General features: G+C 49.1%; 1 protein-coding gene and 1 long non-coding RNA gene across 2 annotated transcripts in view; both read left to right on the plus strand.

The window, feature by feature from the left end:
* JCAD (junctional cadherin 5 associated) overlaps window positions 1-17,145 on the plus strand; it is a 40,807-nt gene extending 23,662 nt beyond the window's left edge. The window contains exons 3-4 of the mRNA XM_081820792.1: window positions 2,815-6,617; window positions 12,337-17,145. Of these exons, the coding sequence (XP_081676918.1) occupies window positions 2,815-6,617; window positions 12,337-12,371 (3,838 nt within the window). The 3' untranslated portion in view covers window positions 12,372-17,145. The remainder of the gene's footprint in view (window positions 1-2,814; window positions 6,618-12,336) is intronic.
* Window positions 17,146-20,763: 3,618 nt separating this feature from the next.
* On the plus strand, window positions 20,764-23,741 carry LOC145721680 (uncharacterized). The gene is made up of 2 exons (XR_014145514.1): window positions 20,764-21,633; window positions 23,600-23,741. It is a non-coding gene; the product is annotated as an uncharacterized LOC145721680 (long non-coding RNA).
* Window positions 23,742-25,737: the final 1,996 nt, after the last annotated feature.

Here is a 25,737-nt window from a genome sequence, read left to right on the forward strand (position 1 = left end):
TGGTTCTCTTGCTGTTTCCGCCCCATCTGCAGGGACTTCTTCCACGGAAGTCCTGAACGTTCCGTTTGTAAAAACGGTCGGATCTGAGAAGCGCAGTAAAGTGAGGTATGCCTGTAATGATGATGATGATGATGGTGATCATGGATGTTTACTATTTACTGACCATCCAGGCTCGCGGAATAGCAGCCTCCACCCGGGTGTTGGGAATGGTCCCCTTTCAGCCAGTTCCTGGCAGCTCTTCACCCTCCCGCCCCACCCCAGGCCTTCACCTGCTGTTGCCCAGAACCAGCGGCCCCACGGGCCCCGTTCCCACCATCCTCACTCCACTGTCAGCTGAAAAGTGGGCTGCGCTGTAGAAATCCTTTGAAACCACAAAGGACACCTGAGCACATGGAAAAAAAAAAGCTACCCTCACTAGTAATCATTGAAATGCAAACTGAAACCAATCAGGAGTTATTTCCACTTATCTAATAAGGAAACAATTTAATTGTAACAACCAGAGATGGGAAAGGATCAGCAAGATTGGCTGTCCTCTGCATCTGGGGGGGAGAGTAAATTGCAACTGTGGGCCTAAGGGCACATTTGACAATAGAGACAACATGACGCCCCCGATCTACTAATTCCTTTTCTAAGGATTTATTCTGTATAATCTGCGACCTGCTTAGTGTTTGCGAACAATAGTGTTTCTCAGAGAGTGTTGGAATGTCCTCTACAGAGGCCTAACAGTGATTAAAGGAATCCTGTCCCTATGATACAATACTAACAACCATCCTTTAAAATTATGCACTTGAGGAATTTTGCATTACATCGGAAGACGTGACACGGAGTGGCTACCCGAATGGGCTTTATTTAGGGTCACACTGTGTTTGAAGCGGTCCCTACTCCTTGCAAGCTGTGTAACTTGGGAGAGATGTTGAACCTCTCTGTGCCTCAGTTTCCTTATCTGCAAAAGGGAGAGAGAGCAGTGGATATTGGGCATCCTTCCCACAGTGCCTGAGACAGCATACATGCCCAAGTGCACGTTAGTGTTAAGTTCCTTATCTTCTGTGCCTCCGTTTCCCCCTCGGTCCAATGGGAATGACAGCAGTTCCTGTCTCGGGAGCGCAGGTGCATTAACGGACAGAAGGCCCGTGGCGTGGGCCGAGCACGTAGTAACGGCCACGTACGTAGCAGCTGCTGGCTGCACTACGCGTGCAGGAGAATGTCCACATAAACCAGATCCCTGGCGGAGACCACAGCTCTTCGAAAGTCCGCATCCTCACCTACACCAGGCCTAGAGCATATGTATCAAAATAACTGTCACTGGGTGAGAAAGATGACAAGCAGGTTTTGTCTTTTGTACTTTCCTCTATTTTTCCAGATTTTGGACAACAAATGCATATTGCTTTTATAATTTCAAAACCCAGTAGCGGTTTTGGAGTTGGAACACTGTCTGTTAATGAGAGCAGTTGAGCGTGCCATGATGTCTTTGGGTTGATGGCTTCTCCGTGCTATGGAGAAACTAGCCCCCTAGCCTCCAGTCGCTTGTAGCAGCCTCTGACTTTCTGCGCAGGGCAACAGTGCTGTGCAGATTTCTTCTTCAGCTGCGTTAGAACAGTGACTCCAAACCCCGGGTGCGTGCTAGGATCATTTGAGGGGATGGCAAAATATACTGGTGTCGTGCTGCTGGCTAGACGGGGGGGCTCTCAAGGAAATTCTGACATGCGGCCAGGTGATGGACGGCAAGCTGGGAGCAGGCTGGCACTTGGTACTTCCATTTCCTGCCTGCCCTGGGGGTCCTGGCACACGACAGAGCCCTTCTTCTCCTGGTGAGTTTCCAGGTCAGCCCGAGCAGTGTTTCCTACATCACCTAAGATGAGACTCCCCTGGAGTGCTCGCTACAAATGTGGGCACCTGGACCCTGACCCAGACCTCCCGAATCTGAACTTTTACCGGAGAGACTTGGTAACGTGTGTATTTAACGAGCCCACTGGGGGCTTCTTGTCATCAGGGAAGTGCGGGAACTCTGTTGAAGCCCTGGTTCTGTCTCATTCGCACACTGGGAATATCTGGGTACCTGGAGAAACCCCACTGCCGGCTCCGCCTCCCGCCTCTCTGACTCTGACGTGATGGAGCAGGGATATGTCTGGGCCTCGGGACTTGGGAAGCCCCTCTGGATTCTAACATGAAGTCCTGGTTCACAGTGACTGGCCGTGATGGTTCTCAGAGTGGGGTGCCTGGGACCCCATCGCTTGGCGACATGTTAGAAATACACTTTTGTGGGGTCCCACCTGAAACTGCTGAATTAGAAACTGGGGATGGGACCCGGCCGTCTGTGCCTGAGCAACCCTTTCTCATGCTTCCTGCCCACGCTGAAGTTAAGAACCATGGCCCTGGGGTGGAGTTCTGAGAAGCAGGTTCCCAGATGAACTCCCGGGAGAGCTCAGTTGTCAGGACTCAGCAGGGAGTGGACTCCTAGTGGCCCATGACAACACTTTGAGAAATGCTGCTCTCGAGTTGACCCTTGTTCCCTCGGGCCCTTTGAAGTTCTAAGAGCCTTGACATCTCTCAAGTACCACCAACATCCTCATGTTCTTGTGGGCAGCTTCTTGCTGCCACTCCTAGGCCCTTGGGGGCAAAACTCGTGGCTGCCTTCCAACCATAATTAGTGGGACATGTTCTCTTTAAAGTCTGTAAGTACTCTGGTTAGGAAGATATTTTGCAGAAGTACTGACCCGAGTTTGACTCGGAACGCCGTCACAGAAGCAGAGAAGGACGTGTTTCTTCTATGTGGTTCTTGCCCCGGTATAACCTCTGTGCCTCTTTGTTTTGTAGGTTTTATCATCAGCCCGTGCTAAGGTGGTCCTCTCAACCGCAGACTGCTCACGACCACGCCTACTGGAGAAGAAGAGGGCAGGAGGTCAGTGGCCTGCTGGGGCCAAGGGACCGAGAAGATCTGGAGGTCAGAGGCATGGCCCAAGCACAAGGTCTGCCCATCCACGCAAGGGAGGGTCCATGGGAAGTTGGAGGAAGGACAGAGAATGTGATGAAGAAGGCAGTTTGGGAAGAAGAGCTGAGAATGGCGGGACCTGCCAAGTGGCAGAATATAAGCCTCGAGAGCTGGAACCAGCCAAGGAAATTAGGGAGGCAGATGTCTGATGGTGATGGGGAGAAATTATTTCAAGATCTGTACCCATTCATGCAAGGAGAGCAGGCATTGAATTCCCAAAGCAAAGGGAAATCCCAGTCCCTGCCAAGGGTTCTTTCCTCCGAGAGCCTGAGTTGCATGGACATCCCCATTCCATTAAATGATGGACATTTTCCAGGTGTTCCTAAAATCCCATTTTATCCCCCAAATTGTGCACCAAATTTGGAATCCACAAGGAACCCTGAGAAGAGCGGCTCCTCGGTCCCTTTACCCCGGCCCAAGTTTGGGCGACCCCTCAAGCCCCCGTCCTACGACTCTCACCAGCACTCCAGGGTGGGAGTGGAGAACAGCGACTCTCCAGTCAGCCAGCAGGTAGACCTGTGTGTCTCCTACTTGAGCAGAACTCACGAGCCCAGGCTGGAGCTGTGTGCATCTGACTCCGGTTTAGAGCCTCCGGTGTACGTGCCTCCGCCATCGTACCGGTCACCGCCCCAGCACATCTCCAACCCCTACGTGGAGGATGCAGCGCCCAGGCCTGAGTGCGGCGGTCCCCGTCAGCAGCAGCATCCAGTGGAGCTGCCGGGCCCGGGTTGTCCGCTTCCTCCCGGCCCCCCGGGACCCGAGAATGAGTATGGTGTGAGCCCATACTCTCCTCGCGGGGTCCCCCTGCAGCCCCGGCCTACCACCGCTTATGACAGCTCTGTTCTGTATATTCCCTTTGACGACCCACGGATCCGACATTTTAAACTGGCCCACCTGCAGGGCTTCTGTCAGGAAGCAACGGCTGATGGGCAGCCCTACAACCCCAGCCCCGGCGCCACCCCGGCACCTGAGCATGGACACAGTCAACACGATGGCACCGTCTCGAGCCCGCAGAGTGAGGTGACCCCACCAGGCAGTGTGAGTGGCTCCTCCACCGCTGATCCCAGTCCCCGGTGGCTGTGGGGCCCGCGCCCCAGGGATGCAGAGAGCAGCGGCTTCCCTGAGCAACGAGACCATGGGGCCATGAGAGGACAGTGGCCTGGCACGGGGGGCGGCCAGCAGGGACACACAGAAGGCCCAGCCTCCTCCCCCAGCCCGCAGGGCGAGAGTACCTGGGAAACTCGAACCAAGCTCAAGAAATTTGAAACTGGGATTCTGACCAAGAAAAGTTCAAAGAAAAAAATGAACGAGACGATATTTTGTTTGGTTTCCATCCCAGTTAAATCCGAATCACATCTGCCAGATATAGATAGGAACAACAATGACTTAAAACAGAGCACTGGTAAAAAGAATGGGCTTGATAAGAGCCCGGCTTTGCAAGAACAAAGTCTGCTGAGCACGTCTTCCACCGACCTGGAGCTGCAAGCTCTCACAGGAAGCATGGTTGGGAGAACAGAGTTCCAGAAACAAGATCTGGGGGAACCAGAAGAAGGCAAACAAACAAATGACCTCAGATTCATTCACCCTACAAAACACAGAGAGCTCAAGTATTCTGGCTCGTGGCCAGGACACCAGTACAGAGATCAGCAAACACAAACCACTTTCACCGAGGACTCCAAAAGCCCACGGCCCCTCGCTGCTGAGAAGCTGGGAGGGTCCCCAAAAGCCGTACTGACTCCCAGACTTTCAGACCCCCTGGCCTCTGAAGCTCACGCGCCCACGGCGTTAGCTTCCAGTGACCAGAACCAGAGGCCAAAGGCGCCTCCCCTCGCAGGTCAAATGTCCCTCAGCCCCTCCAGCAACAGCGCTTTCTCAAGGACTACGTCCTGCATACACCAGGCACCCGCTCCGAAAGCAGGGCCCGGTCGGGCCGGCGCGGATGGCCGTGGCCGTGGGGCCAGCCCCGTGTCCCGGGGCGAGGTTGTGAAGGGGGAGACCACCGGCCCCTGCAACAGTAAGCAGCTGTTCGGGCAGTTTCTCCTGAAGCCCGTTAGCCGGCGCCCCTGGGACTTGATCAGCCAGCTAGAAAGTTTTAACAAGGAGCTTCAGGAGGAGGAGGAAAGCGGTCAGAGTGGCAGCGACAGTCGCAGTGAGGACAGTGACACAGAGTGGCCATGCGAAGGCAAGAACTGGGGCTTCGGTGAAGCCAGCCGGGCCTGGAGAGCTGAGGAACCCCGAAGGAGGCCGGCGCTGGAGGAGCCCGGGGCCCGGCCGGGAAGAGTGAAGAGCAAGTCTGAGAGCTGGAGCGAGGAGCAGAAGCCCGGGGGGCCCCGTGTCCTGCCTCAGTCCCCGGGCCCCACGACGGTGGGGCCGGGTGGTGGCAGGGGTGCAGCCTCGCTGTGGGCACACGGAAGCCTGGTCGCAGAGGAGGGGCACCAGGAGGCGGAGCACAGAATGAACAAGCTAGCCGTCAGCCCGGGTCCGCTGCACAGAGTGACGTCTTCTAGGTCAAGTGACACAAAACCAGCGCCCTCGTCCGATCCAGCTGAGCCGAGGCAGCCCCAGGGAAGTCAGGAGCTGCCCGGTGTTTCCATTTCTGGGGAGCTGAGCACAGCACCCCCTCGGCAGGCTGGGCCTGGAGGGGAGAGGAGCCCGCTGCTCCCACTCTCTCTTGGCAGCAAACCCCGAGGACTCTCCGCACCGGACTTGAGGTCTGTGGGGCTGCCGCCCGCACAGAAGCCGAGTACCGATAAGTTAGATGGGTCTTTAGGAGAAGCGAGTGCAATAGAGATCCCCCCGAATGAGTCCCTTCAAGCGAGGGCTGCGAGGATCCTGGGCATTGAGGTGGCCGTGGAGTCCCTGCTGCCGGGCGCCAGGAGAACGGGACAGAACCAGCATCCCGGGCCTGATGGAAGTGCCCGCGGGCCGGAGGCCCCCAGGGAGGAGTCTGTGTCCAGCTCAGCCCAGCCGGATGACCCCTCGGTGTCCATGGACGCCTTTTATGGCAGGAGAAAGTGCGGCTGGACCGAAAGCCCTCTCTTTGTCGGGGAGAGGGAGAGTGCCCGTCGGGCTCCCCAGGCTGCTGAGCACTCAAGTGTGGACAGGACTGTCCCCAGCAAGGCCCCAAGCCCCGAGCCTCAGCCCAGTCCCGAGCCTCAGCCCAGCCCCCAGGAGTCCCAGGCCTTCAATCACAAGGACCTGGGGACAAAACCGCCCTTCAGGTCCACTCTGTTCCATTTTATAGAGAGGACCCCAAGTGTGTCAGGCTCAGAAAAGAGGCTCAGAAGCACTTCCAAAGTGATCGAAAGTTTACAAGAGAAACTGGCCTCCCCCCCGAGGAGAGCAGACCCTGACCGCTTGATGAGGATGAAAGAGGTGAGTTCTGTGTCTCGGATGAGGCTCCTGAGCTCCCGGAGCACTGACTCCATGGAGGAGGCTGAGGAACTGAAGGCTGAGAGGGGCCCCGGGGTGCCACCTGGAGGCCCAGTGTCTCTGAATGCTGGGGAGCTGTCGCAGAAGGCCGGGAACCCCCCCTCTGTCTCCAGGGGTGCCCCCTCACTGGAAGAAGACGGGCCTCCGTCGGCACAGAGGGACAAGAAGAACGTCCAGCAGGATTTCTGGTGCCCAGGTGAGGAGTCGGGCGAGCAGGCGGGCGTTCTCAGAGTAGAGAAAACACCAGGTTGGTGGATGATGAAAATCCTGCATTGGTGAAGTTGAGATTATGAATTATTGTTCCAAAAGGTTCTTCCTTTTACAAAGAATTATCCAGAGGCTTTGCTTAAAAATCAAGATCCTGTGGTGTATTGTGAAGGATTATATCTTTATGGAAATTACCTATGCAAACAATTATATACAGTTATATATATAAACAAGGGTTGGGTCCCTTACCATGAAGAGGTAAATCAGTAAAGTATTCCAGCTTTGGCGCAACACCTTGATGAGCCTTGCGGGAGGCCATAACGTGGGTAGTCTGCTCTCTCTCCCAAAACAAGCGTTCATCCAGACCACCCGCACGCTCTTTATTAACTCTGATAAGAAGAACGTACCCAGATAATGCTATAAACTGCCCAGCCCATGATGTTGTGTCTCACACTGCACCTTCCAAAATGCTTTGTCCCCCATTTTGTCTGTTTTTGCTACCACACCTTTTATGAAACTTGAAAAAGGTTTAGGAGATAAAAGGAACAGTTTGTACTTTCTCAACACCCTACCCCTTTATAAAAGGTTCACCCATCAGCTCTGTCCCAGAAGGCCCCCTGAGGCCTGAGTGCTAAAGCCCAGGACGGAGGGTTTTGGCAGCAGGGCCGCGCAGGCCCGCGGGCCTCTCCCTTCGGTCACCCTAATGCCTTCAGAGCTGCTCCAGGTCAAACCACGAGGCGGGTTCCTGGTGGCAGCAACAGGGATTTCTCACCTCTCAGCTCTGTCACAAACAGGCAACTCTGTTTCCAGCATTTTCTTCAGGGGCTGGGGAATTAGCAGTGATACATTCTAGAACTAATGAGGAAGAAGAGTGGAGGGACATGTCAAAAGGCCTGATCGTAAACCGCAGACAGGCAGGGACCTTGAATCGTTCATTCGGACCTTGTTACAGTAAGGGGAAACTGCGCCCTCGTGTGTGTGACCTCGCTGACCAGGGGCCCCGGGCCCCCCTCCTGAGCCACGCCCTCTGGTCTTACTGTAGGGCGGTGCCCTTACCCCCACCTTCTCTGTTTCCTACTTGGAAATCCAAGGATTTAAAAGTCAATGGCCAAGATTCCTTATTTCAGCTAGAAAAGTCCAGAATTCTTGTTCCACAAAACATCCCCATGGCAGTTTTTACATTTTCCCACAAATGCACTATGATTCTTGGGAGTGTTAGCCAAGTGTTGCTCAGTTGCTTATACAAAATACATGATTGAAATAACCCATTGGTCAGGGCCCTCTTGGATCATCTGACTTGACAGATTTGGTCTTTGCCAAGAAAGAGAACACTAAGATGTGCAACTCTTGCCATAATGGTGGAAAAAAGTGTTACATGGCCCATTTTTTGAGCTATTGGGACTTATTAGGCTTCAGCCTAATTCCTCTCCTGGTCCCTCCCTCTCCCTACCCAAAATATGCCCACTTGCTTTTAAGTGTGAGCTAAAATGAGTTTCTTCCTCTGTCCTGTCTCATCCCAAGAACTGTAAGGATTTTAAAATGAGACAAATCCTGTTATATTAAAACGCCAGTTTGTCAAGATTTCTGTGTCTCAGTCCACGGCCCACATATTTTGGGAGGATTTTATAACACAAAACTTCTAGTTCAGTAAAGCACTTCCTCACTTTTTAGCTTGATCATTTGGCATGTGGATGGGGTTGGACAGGTATCTGAAAACATGTAGATAATGCCAATTTTAATGTTAGCCAGCCATTAGAAACAGCTCTTCATAACCTTTTTTTTTTAAACTATAGTTACTGACAATCAGTAGAATTTTTTTTCCCTCTCCATCTGATGCATTTATTAGTACATAATAAAATAATAAAATGACCCCAAATCTAAAGGCAGAGAGCTCCTCGTGATGCCACACGGCTCCCTCTGACACTCTTAAATAATTGCATAGCAGGACGCCATCAGGGACGATTTCGTACACGCGCCGGGGCTCAGGTGAACCTCCATCGGCCCCTCATGTGACAGTCACCAGGCCTGTCCCAAATCATTGAGAGGAATGCAGATCATAGGATGGAGATGGTCAGGCTTTGAGATATGTTAGCTTTTCCCCTCGTTGTTGCTTCACAAGTTAGAATAAAGCCTTGTTGCTTTTTTTTGCTGATAAACTCTTGGATTTTGTTTTCCTCTTGATGTATTTTATCATGTTACACACACGAATCATCATCTCCATCCCCACCCCACCTCTGTTCCCGTCATCCCGGTGGGCAGGAGCCACTTCACCGCTCCCCAATTCACAGCCCACTTAGATCCAGATTTTGTTCTGGAATTTTAAAATCAGTTTATGTCACGGATATCTGTGACGTCCCCCTGCCCAGCATCCACACGCACACACGCCCTTCTAGAACTTGATGATCTGTGTGGTGGTGGAGTACCCATTGTATCATAAATACCTTTATTGCAACTTAAAGGTGGTCCTTTCAGCTGACATCTTTTTAGTGGTGCCGGCTAAGAAGGCAGCACCTCAAAACTAACTCAGGTGACAAAATCCCGTCTGTGCTGGATGGATCGTGTTCCAGTTTGGAAGCGTCATCCAGGCACTAGTAGTGTTCGGAGCCTGCTGGTTCCGTAGCTTCCGTGGCAGACTCTGTCCGTGTGGGCGCAGGAAGAGAACACGGAGAGACTGCTTCAGGCCGGGGCTGCATCCTGGGAGGGTGCGAGGTGCCAAGCAATGGCACTTGGGGGAAGGCTGGATATCAGCACAGCTTCGAGGTCAGTAGCTCTCAAGCATGTTAACGCACAACATACCCACAAGGGTAGGCCTTAGTGAGTGGTCTCCAGCTGAAATATTGCCCACCGGAGCCAGGATTCTCACGACTCAGAGTAACCTCTCTGTCCTCCAGACCTGCATCAGCCGGGGTGATAGCTCCTGGTTTCATGTGGTTCCTTGAGCATCTGAAATGGGGCTCGTCCAAACTGAGAGGTGCTGCAAGTGTAAAATACACACCAGGGTTCAAAGACTTAGTCTAACTTTTTTTTTAAGTTTCTCTCTTTTTATATTGATTCCCTGTCGAAATGAAATTGGATATATTTGGTGAAATAAGATATATTATTAAAATTAACTTCACCTGTTCCCTTTTATTTGCTTTTAACACAGCTTCTAGAAAAATTTAAAATAACGTTATGTGGCTCACATTGTATTTTTATTGGACCTACGCCGTCCACGACCCACAGAAGGAGCCTATTGTCCTCCAGAGTTCTTTCCCCGGCTCCCTGGCTCTGGGCCGTTAGCTTCAGCAGTGAGGCTCTGGGGCGCAGGCCTGTTCTGTGGGGGTGTCTCCCTCTGCCCGGCCCAAGGTGAGCTGCTCAGTGCCCACTGTATGTACCTTGAGGCTCAATAGATGCTCAAGCTCTTCCTGGCCTCTCAGCAGCTGAAAATGTGCCCCTCCCGCCGCGTCATCCGTTAGTGACCGCCCACCCCATTTCCAGTGGAGAAAAAGATGTTTTTGCTCAGAGGAGGGCCCCCTCGGATTCCGCACCCAGGAGGCTGACTGAGCACAGAAATGCTGCTCTCGGTGGTCGGTATCCTGTGTCATCACACTGGGTGTGGCCAAGTGTAAAAGATCAGAAGGCAGCAGACCCGCCTGAGCCCCCCTTGCTTTTAGCCACGTGGGCACTTGGTGCAGCAAATCATGTTGGAGGTGGAGCAGGCTGCTTTTCCTACATGCAGGCACTGTGTCCTATCTGGTTTCTAACGTCTGACTCTGCGCCCTAAGCACGGTCGTCGTCGTCACGGTTATAGTATGGATCGTAACCGGATTGGGGCTGAGTTGAGACGGTGGGGGGAGGCGTGGGAAAACATTCAGCCGCTAGAGAAATTGGGATCTATACGGTCTTCGTCATGTACAGTGGTCCAGACAGATTTGAGCAGAGATTGTTTTGCAGTAGTGTTTATAACTGTCAAATTCTACCAATCCTTCCGAATTTCGTAAGTGTTTTTTCTTAAACAGTTAGGACACCTTTGTGCTGCTGTGGCAGGAAATTCTGACTAGAGGAGGCACACAAGTGAGCTCGAGGTTGACTGGGTCCCAGAGATCTGAGTCCCCAGGGGGTCAGATTCAGCATCACCCAGCTGTAGCCCTCATGGCAGCCCCGGACCATTGTCCTTGTGTATGGTGTCCCATTTGGAAACCCCACCGCTCACTTGGGCCCAGGTTGGGATTTTCCAGTGTGGGCTGTGGAATGGGTCAGCGCGATGGCCCAGGCCCATACACCCGGGTGTGTGGGAAGGCCTAGAAGAGGGTGCTACCAATCATGTGTCCATCCTGGGGCCTGTCTGCTGGCTGGTGGCAGTCAGGGACAGCAGGCCTCTCGTTGCCAGCCAAGTGGTCAGGATTTCAGGGTCCTCAAGCCTTTCAGGGACAGCATTTGATCACAGAGATGCTTTTTTTTTTTTTTTTTAAGATTTTACTTATTTATTTGAGAGAGAGAGTGAGAGAGAAAGAACATGAGTGGGGATGGGGGGAGAGGAGATCAGGGAGCCCAATGTGGGGCTCGATCCTGGGACTCCAGAATCATGACCTGAGCCGAAGGCAGATGCTTAACCAACTGAGCCACCCGGGTGCCCCACAAAGATGCATTTTTTTTCCATTTATATGAAATTTTTTTTTAAAGATTTTTATTTATTTATTGAGAGAGAGAATGATAGAGAAAGAGCATGAGAGGGAGGAGGGTCAGAGGGAGAAGCAGACTCCCTGCCGAGCAGGGAGCCCGATGCGGGACTCGATCCCGGGACTCCAGGATCATGACCTGAGCCGAAGGCAGTCGCTTAACCAACTGAGCCACCCAGGCGCCCCAAGATGCATTTTTTTTTTAAAGCAAGATTTCATTAGAGTTGTAATTTACAAAAAAAGAGAGAGGAAGAAAAGAAGAGAAAGAGAGAAAGAAAAAGAAAAGAGAAAGAGAGAAAGAAAAGAGAAAGAGAAAGGAAAGAAAGGAAAGGAAGGAAGGAAGGAAGGACGAACAAAAAGAAAAGAAAAGAAAAGAAAGAAAAGAAAAGAAAAGAAAAAAGAAAAGAAAAGAAAGAAAAGAAAAGAAAAGAAAAGAAAAGAAAAGGAAAAGAAAGGTCCTTAGTATCAGCCGGACATAGCACTGCTGGTTTACCAGTGTTGCATTTAGTGTTACCGATGCCCTCCTCTTCCACTGTGGACCACAGGAAAGAACTATCAGAAATTAAGCAACTCACGGGGCGCCTGGGTGGCTCAGATGGTTGAGCATCTGCCTTCAGCCTGGGTCGTGATCTCCAGGTCCTGGGATCGAGCCTTACGTTGAGCCCAGCATCGGGCTCCCGGCTTATTGGGGAATCTGCTTCTCCCTCTCCCTCTGCCTCTCCCCCTGCTCATGCTCTTTCTCTCTCTGTATCTCTCTGTCTCAAATGAATAAATAAAATCTTTAAAAAAAATTAAGCAACTCACATGTTTCCATCTGTGATTAGGTAATGATCATACATGTCCTTTTAAAACACTCTTTTGATGATAGTTTCTTACTCGGTGAAATCAATATTGTTTAAATGTCTAAGCATTCACTTTACACTTGTGGATTTTTTGTTCCCTCAACATACTTATTTATGGTCTGAGGATTAAACAGAAAACACACTAATTGAATATACCACTAATTTTTTTGTTTTGCTTTTTGTTTTGTTTTGTTTTGCTTTTTCACAGATTCCTATGACCCTAGCAGAGTGGAGAGGGTGTGAGGAGATGCCAGTGAAGCCCGAGATCGCTAGAGTTTACTCACCGGGTGTCGTCTTGTCTGGCCTGCCCTCCCGGCTCGCCCGCGTGTAGGCTGGAACCTGCTGGCTTGTAGATCCCGTCGCAGCCTCTCCCACTGCCACCAAGAAACTCCTCGTCCCTACAGAATCACTTTGTGGAAATAAAGCAGTAGTCCATTGAAACCATCTGTTTTCATAATATGAAGAGTTAATACCTCTATTTAGAAAGGAGTCACTTAAACTTTCCGTAATGATGGATTTAGCCAAGCTGGTAAATAGTTTGGTGTTAATCTGGTTCTATGTGAAAATTCGAACGTGAATGATTTTGAAAGGACTGTGAATGTCATAAATTCCCCTGTGCATCTCCACGGCCTGTGGTCCATGCTCACGATAAGGAGTTTGGGACTTGGGCCAACTGCCCGGCGTTCCAGCACTTTGAGTTTAGGGGAAATGGGATGAATATATACGACCCATTTCTAATCAATTTGGCCTTCTGCTGCTGCAAGTAACTCTATTTATAAGTAACTTGCCATCAGAGAATAAAAGCAATATCTTTTTAAATTCCTAAAAGATTAAAACTTGTACCATAATGTACTCAGAGTATTATTTATCTGGCGATGAAATACTTTTGATCATTCGCAAACACGCCATCATCTGCTTTGCCCTCAGTATTATCTATTTTTATGTTCTGTATGGTTGTTTAGAAATTCTTTATATGAAAAATAATTGCTGGTTTAAAATAGACCATTTTAACAAAGTAACTATATTTCTTTTTACAAAAAAATGCTATTTTTCTATGATGTAAACAATTGTGAGGTGGCAGATTTTTAAGGAAGTATTATTTTATTTAAGAGTCTGTATCCCTTTGTGTGAGAGGAACCTAGAAAGGGTTCATGTTTGTTTTAAAGCACACATCCCTTACCCCTTCACAACTCAGCTCCTTTTCTTTTATCTTAGAAAGAGATGTCCATATAGACATTTTACAGGGTTAATAAAATGAACTTTTCACAAAGATGCTTTTGCAAATGTAGCTGTAAGGTGGTATTTGAAAATAACCTGCTCAAAACCAGCCAACATCCTTACAACTATTTTTGCTGCCATATCCACTAGAATTACCAAAAAACATAGCTTCATCTCGATCTGTCTGTGGAGATCTCCCCTGAGACCAGACTTTCCTCCCCCTGCCCCTTTACAAAATACTGTATTTTTATCTAGAATGATCCTTAATTATTAGTCTCTGCATATTTTTTAAAAGTGCCAGAGACATTATATATATGCCAATACAAAACTACTCCAAGGCCTATGTATTCAACTGTGTTTACTATTGCAGTAGCCTGCACAAATTTTATGCATTTTTATGCGTTTGCCCCCTCTTTCGAAGTAAGGTATCTTGTTAGCTAACACTTCCTGAATGGTTTCTTGTCTCTTTCCTTCCTCTTTCCCTCCCTTTTCTTTCCTTCCTTCCCTCTGTTTCTCCCTCTCTGTTTCTCTCTCTCTTTTTCTTTGAGAAACCACCTTATCTATTTTTAGATGTTTCAAATTCCTAAAATATGAACTGTTGGGTGGTCTGCAATTTGGCCTGCAAACAACTCTGACTGGCCCATTTTTATCTGTACCATATGACTTTATTTCATAAGAACTTCATGTCTTTGGACTGTAATAAACAACACAGAATCTAAGTAATTCTGAACAATCGTTTCAAATACACTTATCTGCACTCTTGGTTCTTACTCTTACTTCTTTCCAGATTTTGGCTTTTGTGAAAGGCTGTAGTAGGCTCTTGCTTTCCCAGCAAATGAGATGGGCCAAGTCTCAGCATTTGGAATGGTTAGAAACTTTTTCCCAGGAAACATTTAATGGGGAAGAGGTCAGTTAGCCTGTTATAGTTGGTGAATCACTCAAGTCGTCTACTAGAACCAAACGAGGGTGGCTACCTGGAGGTCTTTGTGGGGTCTGCTTCTCTCCTTCAATTGCAAAAGGAAGAAGGTGTGCGTATATAGACGTACATACATAGACACATACATATACACATATCTATGATCTCTGTTCTGACTTCCTCTTCAATATGTTGATCCCATCTAAAAACTTCTTTTAATCAAAATAACTAAATTTTAGCTTATTCCTCAAGAGAAAGAAAAGGATCCTGAAGAGAAAAAAATAGGGTAACCTATGTATATCACAAAGCAAAATAGGATACTCTTTCAGTTTCTATTCTAAGTTGTACCATCTTTCTGAAACCATTCTGAATTTAGTTGAAATTATCAATATTTATACTTTGAACCTTAGTATCTGGATTCCAGCCTGTATATAAATCTTTTGTTGTGTGTTGGGGGGATAACTTTGACAATTTGACTTTTAAGCTTGCACATTCTGAGGTAAATAATACATTCTCTAATCCAAAATAGCTTCCCAGAAGTTTTGAACTTAATGCTAATTATTCTTTTACTATTACCACTTCTCATGCATATATAACTATCCATTATTATTTGTGGCCAGAAAAAAAAAAGTTCTCCTATTTTGTGTTTGTCATTGTTTTTCTCGTATGTATGCTAACTGTTGGTGTTTCATAATTTGGGGCTTATAAAATTAAAAGTTCTACCTTTGGCCATTTGGACTCAACATTACATGAGGAATTGCACATGAAATGTATTTGTACTTTTTGATTTACAAAAGAAGGGAAAACATGTTGGTAATAGAGCTGTAATTGCCTTGCTTTGAAGAAAATTTCAAAATTACCAAAAACCAAGTACCTTCATTATATCATTTTCAACCTTATGTTTCTGCAGGCTGCAGAAAACTGCCTGCCCAAGGCACACAGCTCCTGCGCGCGTTTGCAGAATGCTTTTCTTCTTTAAAAGTCCCTGAAAACGTATCTGCTGAGATGCTGGTTTCCTTACTAGAATCGTAGGTGAAGGTTTCGATCCATGTGCAATTTCTAAGTTGAACTTTTTCTCTTCTGTTTGACTGTTGGTTGAAGTGTTGTGGTTAATTCAAGTTCAAATGTGTGAACTCAGATGACTCTGGAACTAGCCCCTGACCGCGTTTTGCAGCAGCAGGATGACGGACTCTGGTGGTGGCTTGGCTTCGGGCTTCTGAGGAGGAAGGGCGCAGCCGCCCCACTGTTGACTCCTTCCCAGCTCGGAGCAGAAAGGACTGATGGAAAATATGATGAAGCCACCATTTCATCTGTGACACCCCCCCCCGCCCCCCCCGCCAAAGACTGTGTTTGTGCGTCTTGGCTGTTTTGCTCCGTTTTGTTTTGTTTAAAATGATGAAGTAGGACACAATTAAGTGTCAGGTTAGCAGCTCTTGGAAAGTGACCAGTAGAGCCGGGTTCCCACTCCCTAAAGAGCCGGGCTCAGAGAAACCCTCCCGGTTTCCTGAGCTCTCGTGAGCAGTTACTGGCATGTCCGGGCCTTGTTCAGCCAGATCTGTCTGTGCTCTCGGGGTGGGATGAGTCTCCGGCTGCAGCGCTCCCAGGCCTGGGGGATTTTCGCATTTGCTTTTTCTTTTGTTTGTAACTGCAGATTCTGTACATCTGTTTGTGGGAGGAGAGTTGCTACTCAGGACAGGATTTAAGAGACAGATTCCAAGTGACCTTTAAGAGTCTGCATGGTGGGAGGTCCTGTTCCAGGAGAGTGGGTTGGTCCACCCTGGGACCCACCAAGCGAAGAAGGAGGGGGATGGTAAAATAAGGTTAAAGAGAGAATAGGTCCCCAGCCTTCACATTTTACTTAAAAAAAAAAAAAAGTGGTTAAGACTACAGTCCAGATTGAGGCCTCTTCAAAAGGTCAATATGGTCTAGCCAGCTGCCCATCGAAACAGTCCTTGGGTTCATCAGCAGTGCGGAGAGGCGGGCAGAGTGCCTGCAGATTCCTGGCTTTGACTTTTGAGAGCCCCTGTCACAGTTGTGTTTATTACAGAAGACAGGGAGGTCCTTGTTCTGTGGCCTCTGTGCAGTGACTGAAACTTGAACCCAAAGGCAAGTCCAGACTATCCAGCCGTTGGTCCCATTGCCTTGATTGGGGGGCGGCGGGGTGAGGAGGAAGCGCTCCCCATAAGGTGATCCATCCCCTTCTCCGTACAGAAGCCGGGTCTGCTGCGGCTTGTAGCCAAGCCAGAGGAGCGAGACTTCTCTCCTTCACCCCCCACCCCCACCCCGTGGCAGGGCTGACGTGTGTGACACTCACTGTCACGGAGCAAGAGAGAGACAAAAGCAAGTTCAATTTGAGAAGCATATGGCAGAAATTAGAAATGAAAACCATATGTCCCAGCCAGGGAGAAAAGCAGTAACCTACAGATTATAAAAATCAATGAATTACTCTCCACTTGGGTCAGCTGAAATTTGAGCCCTCACGCCCAGGCCTGTCAGGAAAGCTAAGCAGAAACATCTCGAAGAACAAAAAAAAAGAAGAACTTCCCAAATGTGGTGAATACAAGGCCCCGTAACCCCACAGAAACTCTGTATCTGCTTATCATTTCTTTGGGCACCATGAAGATGGAAGGAGGCAGGTAGAGAGGGTCCCAGGAAAAGACCCAACGGGTAGCGGGCAGTCTCCAGCCACGGCTCATCACCCCCAGATCAGGCCGCACCAGAGGTCTTAAGGTGACGAGAGGTGGACGTGGGTGAAGAGGAGTAAAGCCCAGATGAATGTGTTCAGGGAGCTCTTGTATCTCCGCACAATGTAAAGACTTGCTAGTTCCGGATGGTTGGCCTGCTCAGTAGCACACGTATTCCAAATAAACATTTTGCATGAAAGTACCTCTGTCCGTTGTCCTTGGCTGTGGGTGCACGAGCTGCCCCGTGGGCCTTCAGGGCTGGTCCCTGCACCGGCTGCAGCTCAGATGGTGTCCTAACACAGGGATGGGCGGTCATGACTTCCAGCACCTCTTGGTCTCCACTGAGTATTTCCTGGGTGACCGAGCTCCCCTTACATCTCCTGCAAATTCTCACTACAGGGTGGAAAGAGGCCTACGGTCAATTTGGGGATTAGGTTTGACTTTGGGCTCCTTTCTTAGCCAAGTGACCTTGCCCATGTCCCTTCCCTGGCCTCTGTTTTCCCCATCCGCCTCTCCTACTCCTCGAATATAAGAACCAAACATCTAGAAAAGCCCACATTGTGGGTGTTCAATGAATGGAAAACGGAGGTAGACCTGTACCTTACGGGGTACAGGGAAAATGCTTGTTGGCGAGCTTGTAGGTTTGCAAATCCAGGCCTTAGTCCTCTTACAGGGATTCACCTCTTTGTTTCTAGTATCCCAGTTCTGGAAGCAGATGCAAATTTAGCACCCCGTCATGCTCTCGATTTGTTTCTAGTAGCCCAGGAAACCTAGAAGCTGTTGTTCCTGAGTTTTAAAAAATGATTTGGTCCTTCTTTCCAGCTTAAGCTCGTTCTCTTCCCCACTTGCTTCTGTAGATTTGTCCTCATTCCTTCCTTGGCCCCATGTGTGTGGGTCTCCACACTTGAGGGTTCCAAGGCCTTCTCAGTAGTCTGAAATTTCAGATCATGTTCAAATGCAGCTTTTAAAGTAAGAGCTATTCCCAGTTGGTTGGTAATTGAATCCGCATAAGAAAATAAACCTGAAAAAGAAGTCCCTTGACCAAATTAATGCTATAAGATGAAACACACAACCTAGGGATTGGGGGATCCATCCCAGTCCTGGCTCTGCATTAACCAGCTGTGACTCTGGCCACCTCCCCTGCTCTCTCTGGAACACTTCGCAAGTGGAGAAGTGGAACTGAACTAAATTAACCGATCTCTTCCAACTCTAAGATTATATAGTTATTTTTTTGGCAAAATTGGAAGTCCATGGGGTCTTTGCCCCACCAGAAGGGTCCAAGAGTAGAATGATGTGAAAACCACAGCTGTACAGGCCTGAGGACTGGGTCATCATGGGGGTAGGGAGCCCTGCCATTATTTCTCTCACCAGGGTGGTCCATTTCCCCATTCCAGTAACTTCTCTTACTTCTCTCCCCCTTGCCATACTTCAGAACCAGCCAAGAGCCTGACAATATTGAATTCTCCCAAGCCTATTTTTCTTATGTTAGAGCAGGGCACTGGGTGTTTATGAGCCTGGCTGGCAGCCCAAAAGCATTCATCCACAATGTCCATAGAGAGCGTCTTTCTCACAACTTGCCTGCTCGGGGTCCTTTTAAATGCACTTAGGTTTGGAGATATTTGTGCCTCGCCAGCTAAGTCGGCCTTTCTGCTTCTACCCCCCACACAAATCTCTCCCCAGGTGGTCAGCTTGTGTTCCACAGGCTGGAAATGCTGTCAGTCACCCCGGTGCTCAGCCTTCGGGGGACAACAGCACCATGGAAAACTGGGAGCATCAGCCCTCCCAGGTCCAGTGGGCCTCTGGTTTGTTTTCAGCCGGAGAGTCTAGCTTCGCTTTGAGTGAGAGAAGGTTTGTGCCAGATCACATGGAGACTCCATTGGCTTGGCAAGTTCCCTCTGTCCTGCACTCCCGCTGCCGTCACGGTGGTGATTTTTACCTAGCCTAACCCTGCTGGTGTTTCTCCACTTAACGATGGCAGGGTCGGCCTGTGGAGAAATAAACTCAAACATGCATTACCTGTTTCTTTTGAGTATTTAAAATAAAATGCTCAACACGGGGATGAGGGGAAGACGAGGAAACTAACATCGTTGGGTCTCTATGGTGTGACAGGTATGTTGTATGCACTAATTTAACGCATATCACTTTTCGAAAGACAAACGGGTACAGAGAAGAGGAGATAAAAAGCAGCATGTGGCTAGCAGCAGAGAGGGATTCAAACCTAAAATCCATGCTGTTCAGCTTAGCTTGCTGCCTCCCAGGAGGATGAGACAATGATCCTCCAGCTAGGAAATCCAAAGGTAACAGCTTACAATCCCAAATGCATTTGTTAAGATCAGATTCAGCAGCTTACATCAGAAAATTAGAAACAACAGTGGCCTAAATGAGATGGAAGCTGATTTCTCTCACATTTCTAAGGAGTCCAGAGGCAGGCAGTCCAGGGCCAGCGGGTCAGTAATGAAGGATAGTTGGAAGAAAGGCAGGCAGGGACAGGCCCTACCCCTGTCTCATGCCCTAAAACGAAACCACCCTTGAAAGGATTTTACACCACCCTGGAAGGAGCCCTCCACCCTTTTCTTTCCCACGTGATAGGTAGATGACAAAAACCTGATTGGGTGACAGGCTCATGGAGGGTTAATCAGATTAGAACAGCCCACCAACAAGCCCATCAAAACCGCTAGACTTAAAAACTCCATGGTAACCCTCTCCGGGAGCTTTGTACTATTGCTCAATCAACTTTCCTTTGCTGCCCACTACTCTTTGTCTGGTCCACCTCTTCATTCTTTGAAGCAGTGTGACCAAGAACCATGGGCACCAGAGGAAAAGAAATCCTGCAACATCAACACCATGGCAATTTGGGAGCCAACTCCTTGTATCTTTCTGTTCCAGACTCTTTCTCTCTCGTGGTGGCTTCCATCCTCAAGGTAACTTTATGGTCCAGGATGGCTAGTAGGCTGACAGCCATCTCAACACTTTCCAGGTATCTGACAAGAGGAAAAATGCTCCTTCCAAATGAGTTAGCTTTCCTTTAGAGAGACTTCCAGGGCATCTTACGCCCTTCTGCTTATATTCCATTTGCTGGAACTCAGTGACGTGGTCAAGCTTTTTGACTGGGCACTATCATGGGTCTGAATAAAATCAAAGTTCTACTAGTAATAAAGAGAGGAACGAGAGTTACTGACTGGCAACCAGCAGCCTCTGCCGCAGTTCAACCACCTACAGGCATTATTAGCCCCAGGGTGGATAGGTGCTCACCAGCCACGATACAGAGCAGTCGTGTGCCTTCCAGGTCTCCGTGGAAAGCTCTGCGACAGAACTCCACAGCAGCACTGAAGATTTATTCTCATGAAAGATTAAACATGTTGCCCCAAATGGAGAGTTTTTAATAGTGCCTTTAATCCAAGAAAGGAGCAACCATGAAGCCAAAAGGACCAGCTGTAAGCAGCTATCTCTGCAGTGCAATCTTAGGGTCTGATAGATGCAAACCCTTGCTTTCTAGCAGATGCATGCTCAGGTGAAGGAAATGACTTTTTCCATGTCCGTGCTCTTGGTACTTACAACAAGGAAATGTGAAGAGAGGTGAATGGCCAACAAAGAAGTGGAGATACCAGATTTCTGGGTTCTGAGACAACAGACTGTGTTCTTCCTTGTCCACACTTCTGTGGACACTCATCACGCCTTTTGCCCACAGCTACAGGCTGAACTCTGGACTGTCTTCATTGAGGTCCCAACAGTCTTTAGGAGAAAGCACCCCCCCCACTGCCGGGGGAGAGGGGCAGCTGGGGGGTGAGCCTGGGGTGGAGGGAGGGCTGGGGGCCACGGCCACAGAGATGCATGGAGCAGCATGGGCTCCTGCATCCGTGCTGGAGAGGTCCTGAGAAGGGCTTATGCCAACACCTTCCTGCCCAAGACAGACACTTTCAGCCTTAGAAGTCCTACAGTTTACCACAAGGGAACAAGAACAGATCTCTGAGCAGTTCCGATAGGAGGTCTTACAGCAGAAAATCCTGTCTTTCTGGTTAATGATCTCAGCCTGTAAACAATGCAAGGAAAGGTCCCTGAACCCCTTTCCTGGTTATGGAGATTTGTATTTATAGACATATCTCTACCGAAGAAGATGTGCCCCAGAAACTTATTTTTTTGTCAGCCTTCATGACTAAAGGCAAAAATGAAACAGGAACCACAAGAAAACGTTTAAAGATGTCAGGGGGAGAAAGTTGTGGCAGGTGGCACTGCTCATGCGGTCTAACAGCATGGTGGAGAACATTCTGAAGGGCGTGGAGTACTCTCGCTGGTGGGTCTTCCCAAGAGGGCAGGAAATGTTGAGCTTGGATTGGGTGAGTGTGCTAGGCTAAGCAAGGGAAGAGAGGCTAGGGGGCAGTGGGGAAAGATGACCACCGTATTTTGACAAACCTAGGAGACATGCCATTATTTGTTTGGAAGAAAATGCTGTCAGTTAAATTATTAAGTTCATCCCTATTTCAGAGATGTTAAGATGTGAGACAGAGATGTGCCCATACGGTTGATGAGATGCAGTAACTAACCTTCACTCCCTCTCCCAGGCTCCACGAACACCTCTCTGCCCAGCTGGGGCCTGTGGGGATGGTTCTGGAATGACCAGCCTGTGCTCCAGGAGCACGCAGGCCATCTGCACAAGGAGAGACCCCCAGGCTGTGGCTTTCAAACTTAGGTGTGTATCCCAATGCCTGGAACTTGTTAAAAGAGAAAAAGAGGCTGATTTAGGGTGTCTGGCGTGAAAACTAGGACACTTCTTTTTTAACGAGTTGGCATATGATTTCCGTGTCCGTCATCCCATAGACATTTGGGGAAACTCTTCTGGAGTCTTCAGAAGCAATTCAATAGGGCAGATATCAGAGCTTTTTACTGTCCTTCCTAGCTTGGAGCCCCTTCTCTTTCCTGGACAATGTCTATTCGCCCTTCATTTCTCAGATGAAGCCTCAGTCCTGCCACAGCTTCCCTGACGTGGCCACATGAGGGGATGGCATGGTCTGAAAGTGTCCCCCCAAAATCTGTATGTTGAAGCTTAATGGCCAAGGTGATAATACTGGGAGGTGGGGACTTAGGGAGATGATAGGGTCAAGAGGGTAGAGCCCTCTTGAATGGGATTTTGTGGCCTTTATAAAAGAGACCTCAGAGGGCTCCCTTGTCCCTTCTGCCATCTGAGGACACAAGAAGTCTAACACCCAGCAGAGGGCCCTCATCCTGCCATGCTGGCCCCCTGACCTCAGACTTCCAGCCTCCAGAACTTTGAGACATCAATTCCTGTTGTTTATAAGTCACCTGTCTGTGGTCGTTCATGAGAGCAGCCCGAGAGGACTAAGACAGTTTGGGTAGCTCTGGGATGCATTTCCCCTGTAAGGCACTGACCGTAATGACCGTGATGGAGCCAACTTAGAGTGTCAGATGTCACTGCCCCTTAGTCCTAGGTGACAAGCACCTGAGGGTTTGCGTTGTGTCTGTTTTGCGTTGTGTCTGTCTTGGGAATCCACAGGGCCTAACACAGTTCCTTGCACATCTTGACAACCTAGGTTATCAGTAAACCTTCAGAAGTAAGTTGGAAGGGAGGAGGAGAGGCTACTAGGTCCTCCGTTGTATTTCTGGAGAGCAGGGAGTCAACACCATAGTGCAGCCAACATGTAAAACAAGCCTGGGCATGTTTTCACTGAGACGTTAACCATTGTTGTCTCTGGAGTTGGGATTATGGGTATGGATGTATGGATGCACACACTGTTTATCTGTGTTTTCTATAGCAAATTGCTGTTGCGTGGGAAAAAAAAAAAGAAAGGGTTTAAAAAGAGAGAGAAGAAATAATGGGCAGTGAATTGAACTGGATCCTGAGGTGGGGCCGGAGTTGCCCACTTTAATGCGGGGGTAGTTGGGACTCTGGGATTTGGATGGGGCAAGGGGGCTTGCTGGGGAGGGACACTCAGGGCCGTGGAGACTTAGCAACACAGAGAAGGTCCCAGCTCTGTCCCGGGCATGCAGGGAAGGTGGGCAGAGGGCTTGAGCAGGCTGCACCCTCTCGCACGGCTGGCTGTGGAGTCTGTCCTCCCCGTGTAGCCCGGGCTGGCCCTCCCCTGTCTTGACGGTGGGCCCTGAGGACGGGCCAAGGGAAGGACCCCCGCTGGAGAAAGCCGGCAGATCCCACCTGGCCTCTCTCCCAGTTCACTCTCTCCAGGGCCCATCCGGTTCCCCTCACATCCGACCTTATGTAAGTCAGCAGGAAGTGACAGCCCCGGTCCCCACTCCTCTTGGCGCAGGCCTACATCCTTTCAATACCGGACAATACTTTTTATTACAACTAGGGATAAGATCCAATGCTGGTCGATGTGATTGTTGCCTGATGTCACTCTGAAATCTAACCACTCGATGAGCCTGTGTCAACAACTGATATAAGATTAATTTCCATTTTGGGGCGCCTGGGTGGCTCAGTTGGTTAAGCAACTGCCTTCGGCTCAGGTCATGATCCTGGAGTCCCGGGATCGAGTCCCGCATCGGGCTCCCTGCTCGGCAGGGAGTCTGCTTCTCCCTCTGACCCTCCCCCTCTCATGCTCTCTGTCTCCCATTCTCTCTCTCAGATAAATAAATAAAAAATCTTTAAAAAAAAAAAAAAAGATTAATTTCCATTTTAACAGGAGAAAGGGATTTCTTCTTAAAAGGCGCCTGACAGAGAGCACTGATCCTGGATGCCTGACCCTGAACCTGAGCAAAGAAGTCAGAAAGCAAAGGGAAACATGTGGTCGCTATCAGCAGACATGTCAGCCTGAGGCCTGGGAGGATTCATCCAGACAGCTTCATAATTTTGCCATGGGGTCTGCTGTTTTGGTCTCTGACTCTGGAAGAACACGTGGAAGCTGTCAGGAGAGTCATTTCTGCCTTCGGGAAGCCCTGCGTGCACGAACTTGGACAGAACACTGTGTTTAAATCACGCCGCTGCGCTGCACTCTGTATACCACTATTTTTAAATGTCTTTCTTAAAAACGTCTGTTCCATGGACGATTCCCTGTCAGAGTTATAATTGCACCCATATTATCTCTGTTTCAGATCCGCCCCACATAGGTAAGGTTGAACGATGAAGAAAAATTAAGCTGAAGTTTGCAGAATTTGTTATTTCATTTACAATAGACCATCTTTATGAAGTTTGGGTACCTCCAGTGGATGGTACCTGTGGAGGGTTTTGGTTTTTTCTTATTCCAGAGAAGTTTCAAGGTCACAGAACCATTGCATAGATCCTGCTATCATATACAGTAGAGAGAAAACATCTTCTTAATGCAAATAAAACGTGGTTTCCCGCAGCAGGTTTCTCCAATCTGCCTTGTTCATGCCCAGTTTGAGCAGTGAGCTCGGGATGAGAACCAGGAGCCTCACAGAGTAGCGTCTCCACACTTTGACAATCCTGAGCACCTGCCTGGATGGAGAACCCTCGGCCCAAGGAAATTGGACCATCCCAGAGCCTTTGCCAAGTTGGCCTGCATAATTTTGTCTATTCTTGAGTGGTCTTTATGAAGAGCAGCAATCGGTCATAAATAAATCCTCCTGCTTGAAGCTGGCGCAGAGCAAGAGGTCACCCACCAGCCAGTCAGCCCCGCATGTACCTCCACATGGCTCTGTGTATTCTACACACTGATTAAGGCAAGGGAACTTTAGGGTCCAAAGGGGTGTAACTGTTTGGATTACAGTTGAACAAATGTTTATTCTCTAATCTCCACTCCCCCCTCCCCAATGCACACTCTGAGGGCAGAGAATAAATCCCTGCCATTGATTTGAGGTTTGGCCACATGGCCTGCTTTGGCCAATGATGTATCAGCAGACGTGATCTGAGCAGAGGCTTGAAATGTGCTCACATGGTTGGGTATTCCCTCTTGTGCTTCTCCCATTGTCAGGAGAATATGCCCTAGGCAGCCCCCTCATTCTGGAAACATGAGAGACATGGAGAGGCGGGCCACCCCAGTCAACCTGAAGACCCACAGCTTAAAGTAGGGTCAGCTCAGCTAACCCACAGACGCATGAGAAAAGCAAACACTCCCTGGGTACATTCCTGAAGAGGCTGTGGTCGCTTGTTACCCAGCAGGACAATGGCAATGCTGCGGACTGGGACTTGGGCATTACAGTTTTGATCTACGTACCACATTGCATCCGAGGGGAGCATGTACCTGATGTCAGGGCCTTCAGGAATATCAAGAATGTTCTGGAGATGGAGTGTACTCAAGCGACTGTGTCTCTGCCCTTTGACCCTGCACCTGCTCTGGAAACATGAGTGCTAGATTAACCTAGGACTGCTGCTGTGGGAAGTCTCCCCACGCACCCTCACCCCCATTTATTCCTGGAGGTCAAGTTGAACTCAGATTTGTCCTCTTACACTTCTTCAAAGGCCAAAAGATCATTAGAGGGCTCCTCTGGTTTTTGTACTCTCGAACATTTTTCTAAAATCCTAACATGAGGAGTTGCTGTATTCCTTAGCATACAGATTATTGTCTTTGGAGCTAGGTTTCTAAAAGAGATGGTGTCATGTGGAATCGAAGCTGAAAATAGTTCAATATCAACACTTGCCATTAGCCATTGGGATAAAGAGCTTCTGAGGTGACTGTGGCCAACAGCATAGGAGAGTCCCTGTTAGAGAAAAATCCCTTCTGGTAGAGCTGAGCTTGCAGAGGGTGGCTGGCGGGGGGCTCGCTGTCAGGGTGACACAGCCCGCTGGGAAGGGGCCCATTCTTCTGAGTGGGAAAGTGGGGGCTCTGTTCCGCCCTTCCAGGGAAGGCCAGGGGCCGCCACC

Source organism: Leptonychotes weddellii, chromosome 5, assembly GCF_054177405.1.
Source record: "Leptonychotes weddellii isolate Sample4059 chromosome 5, ASM5417740v2, whole genome shotgun sequence".
NCBI classification, from domain to species: Eukaryota; Metazoa; Chordata; class Mammalia; order Carnivora; family Phocidae; genus Leptonychotes; species Leptonychotes weddellii.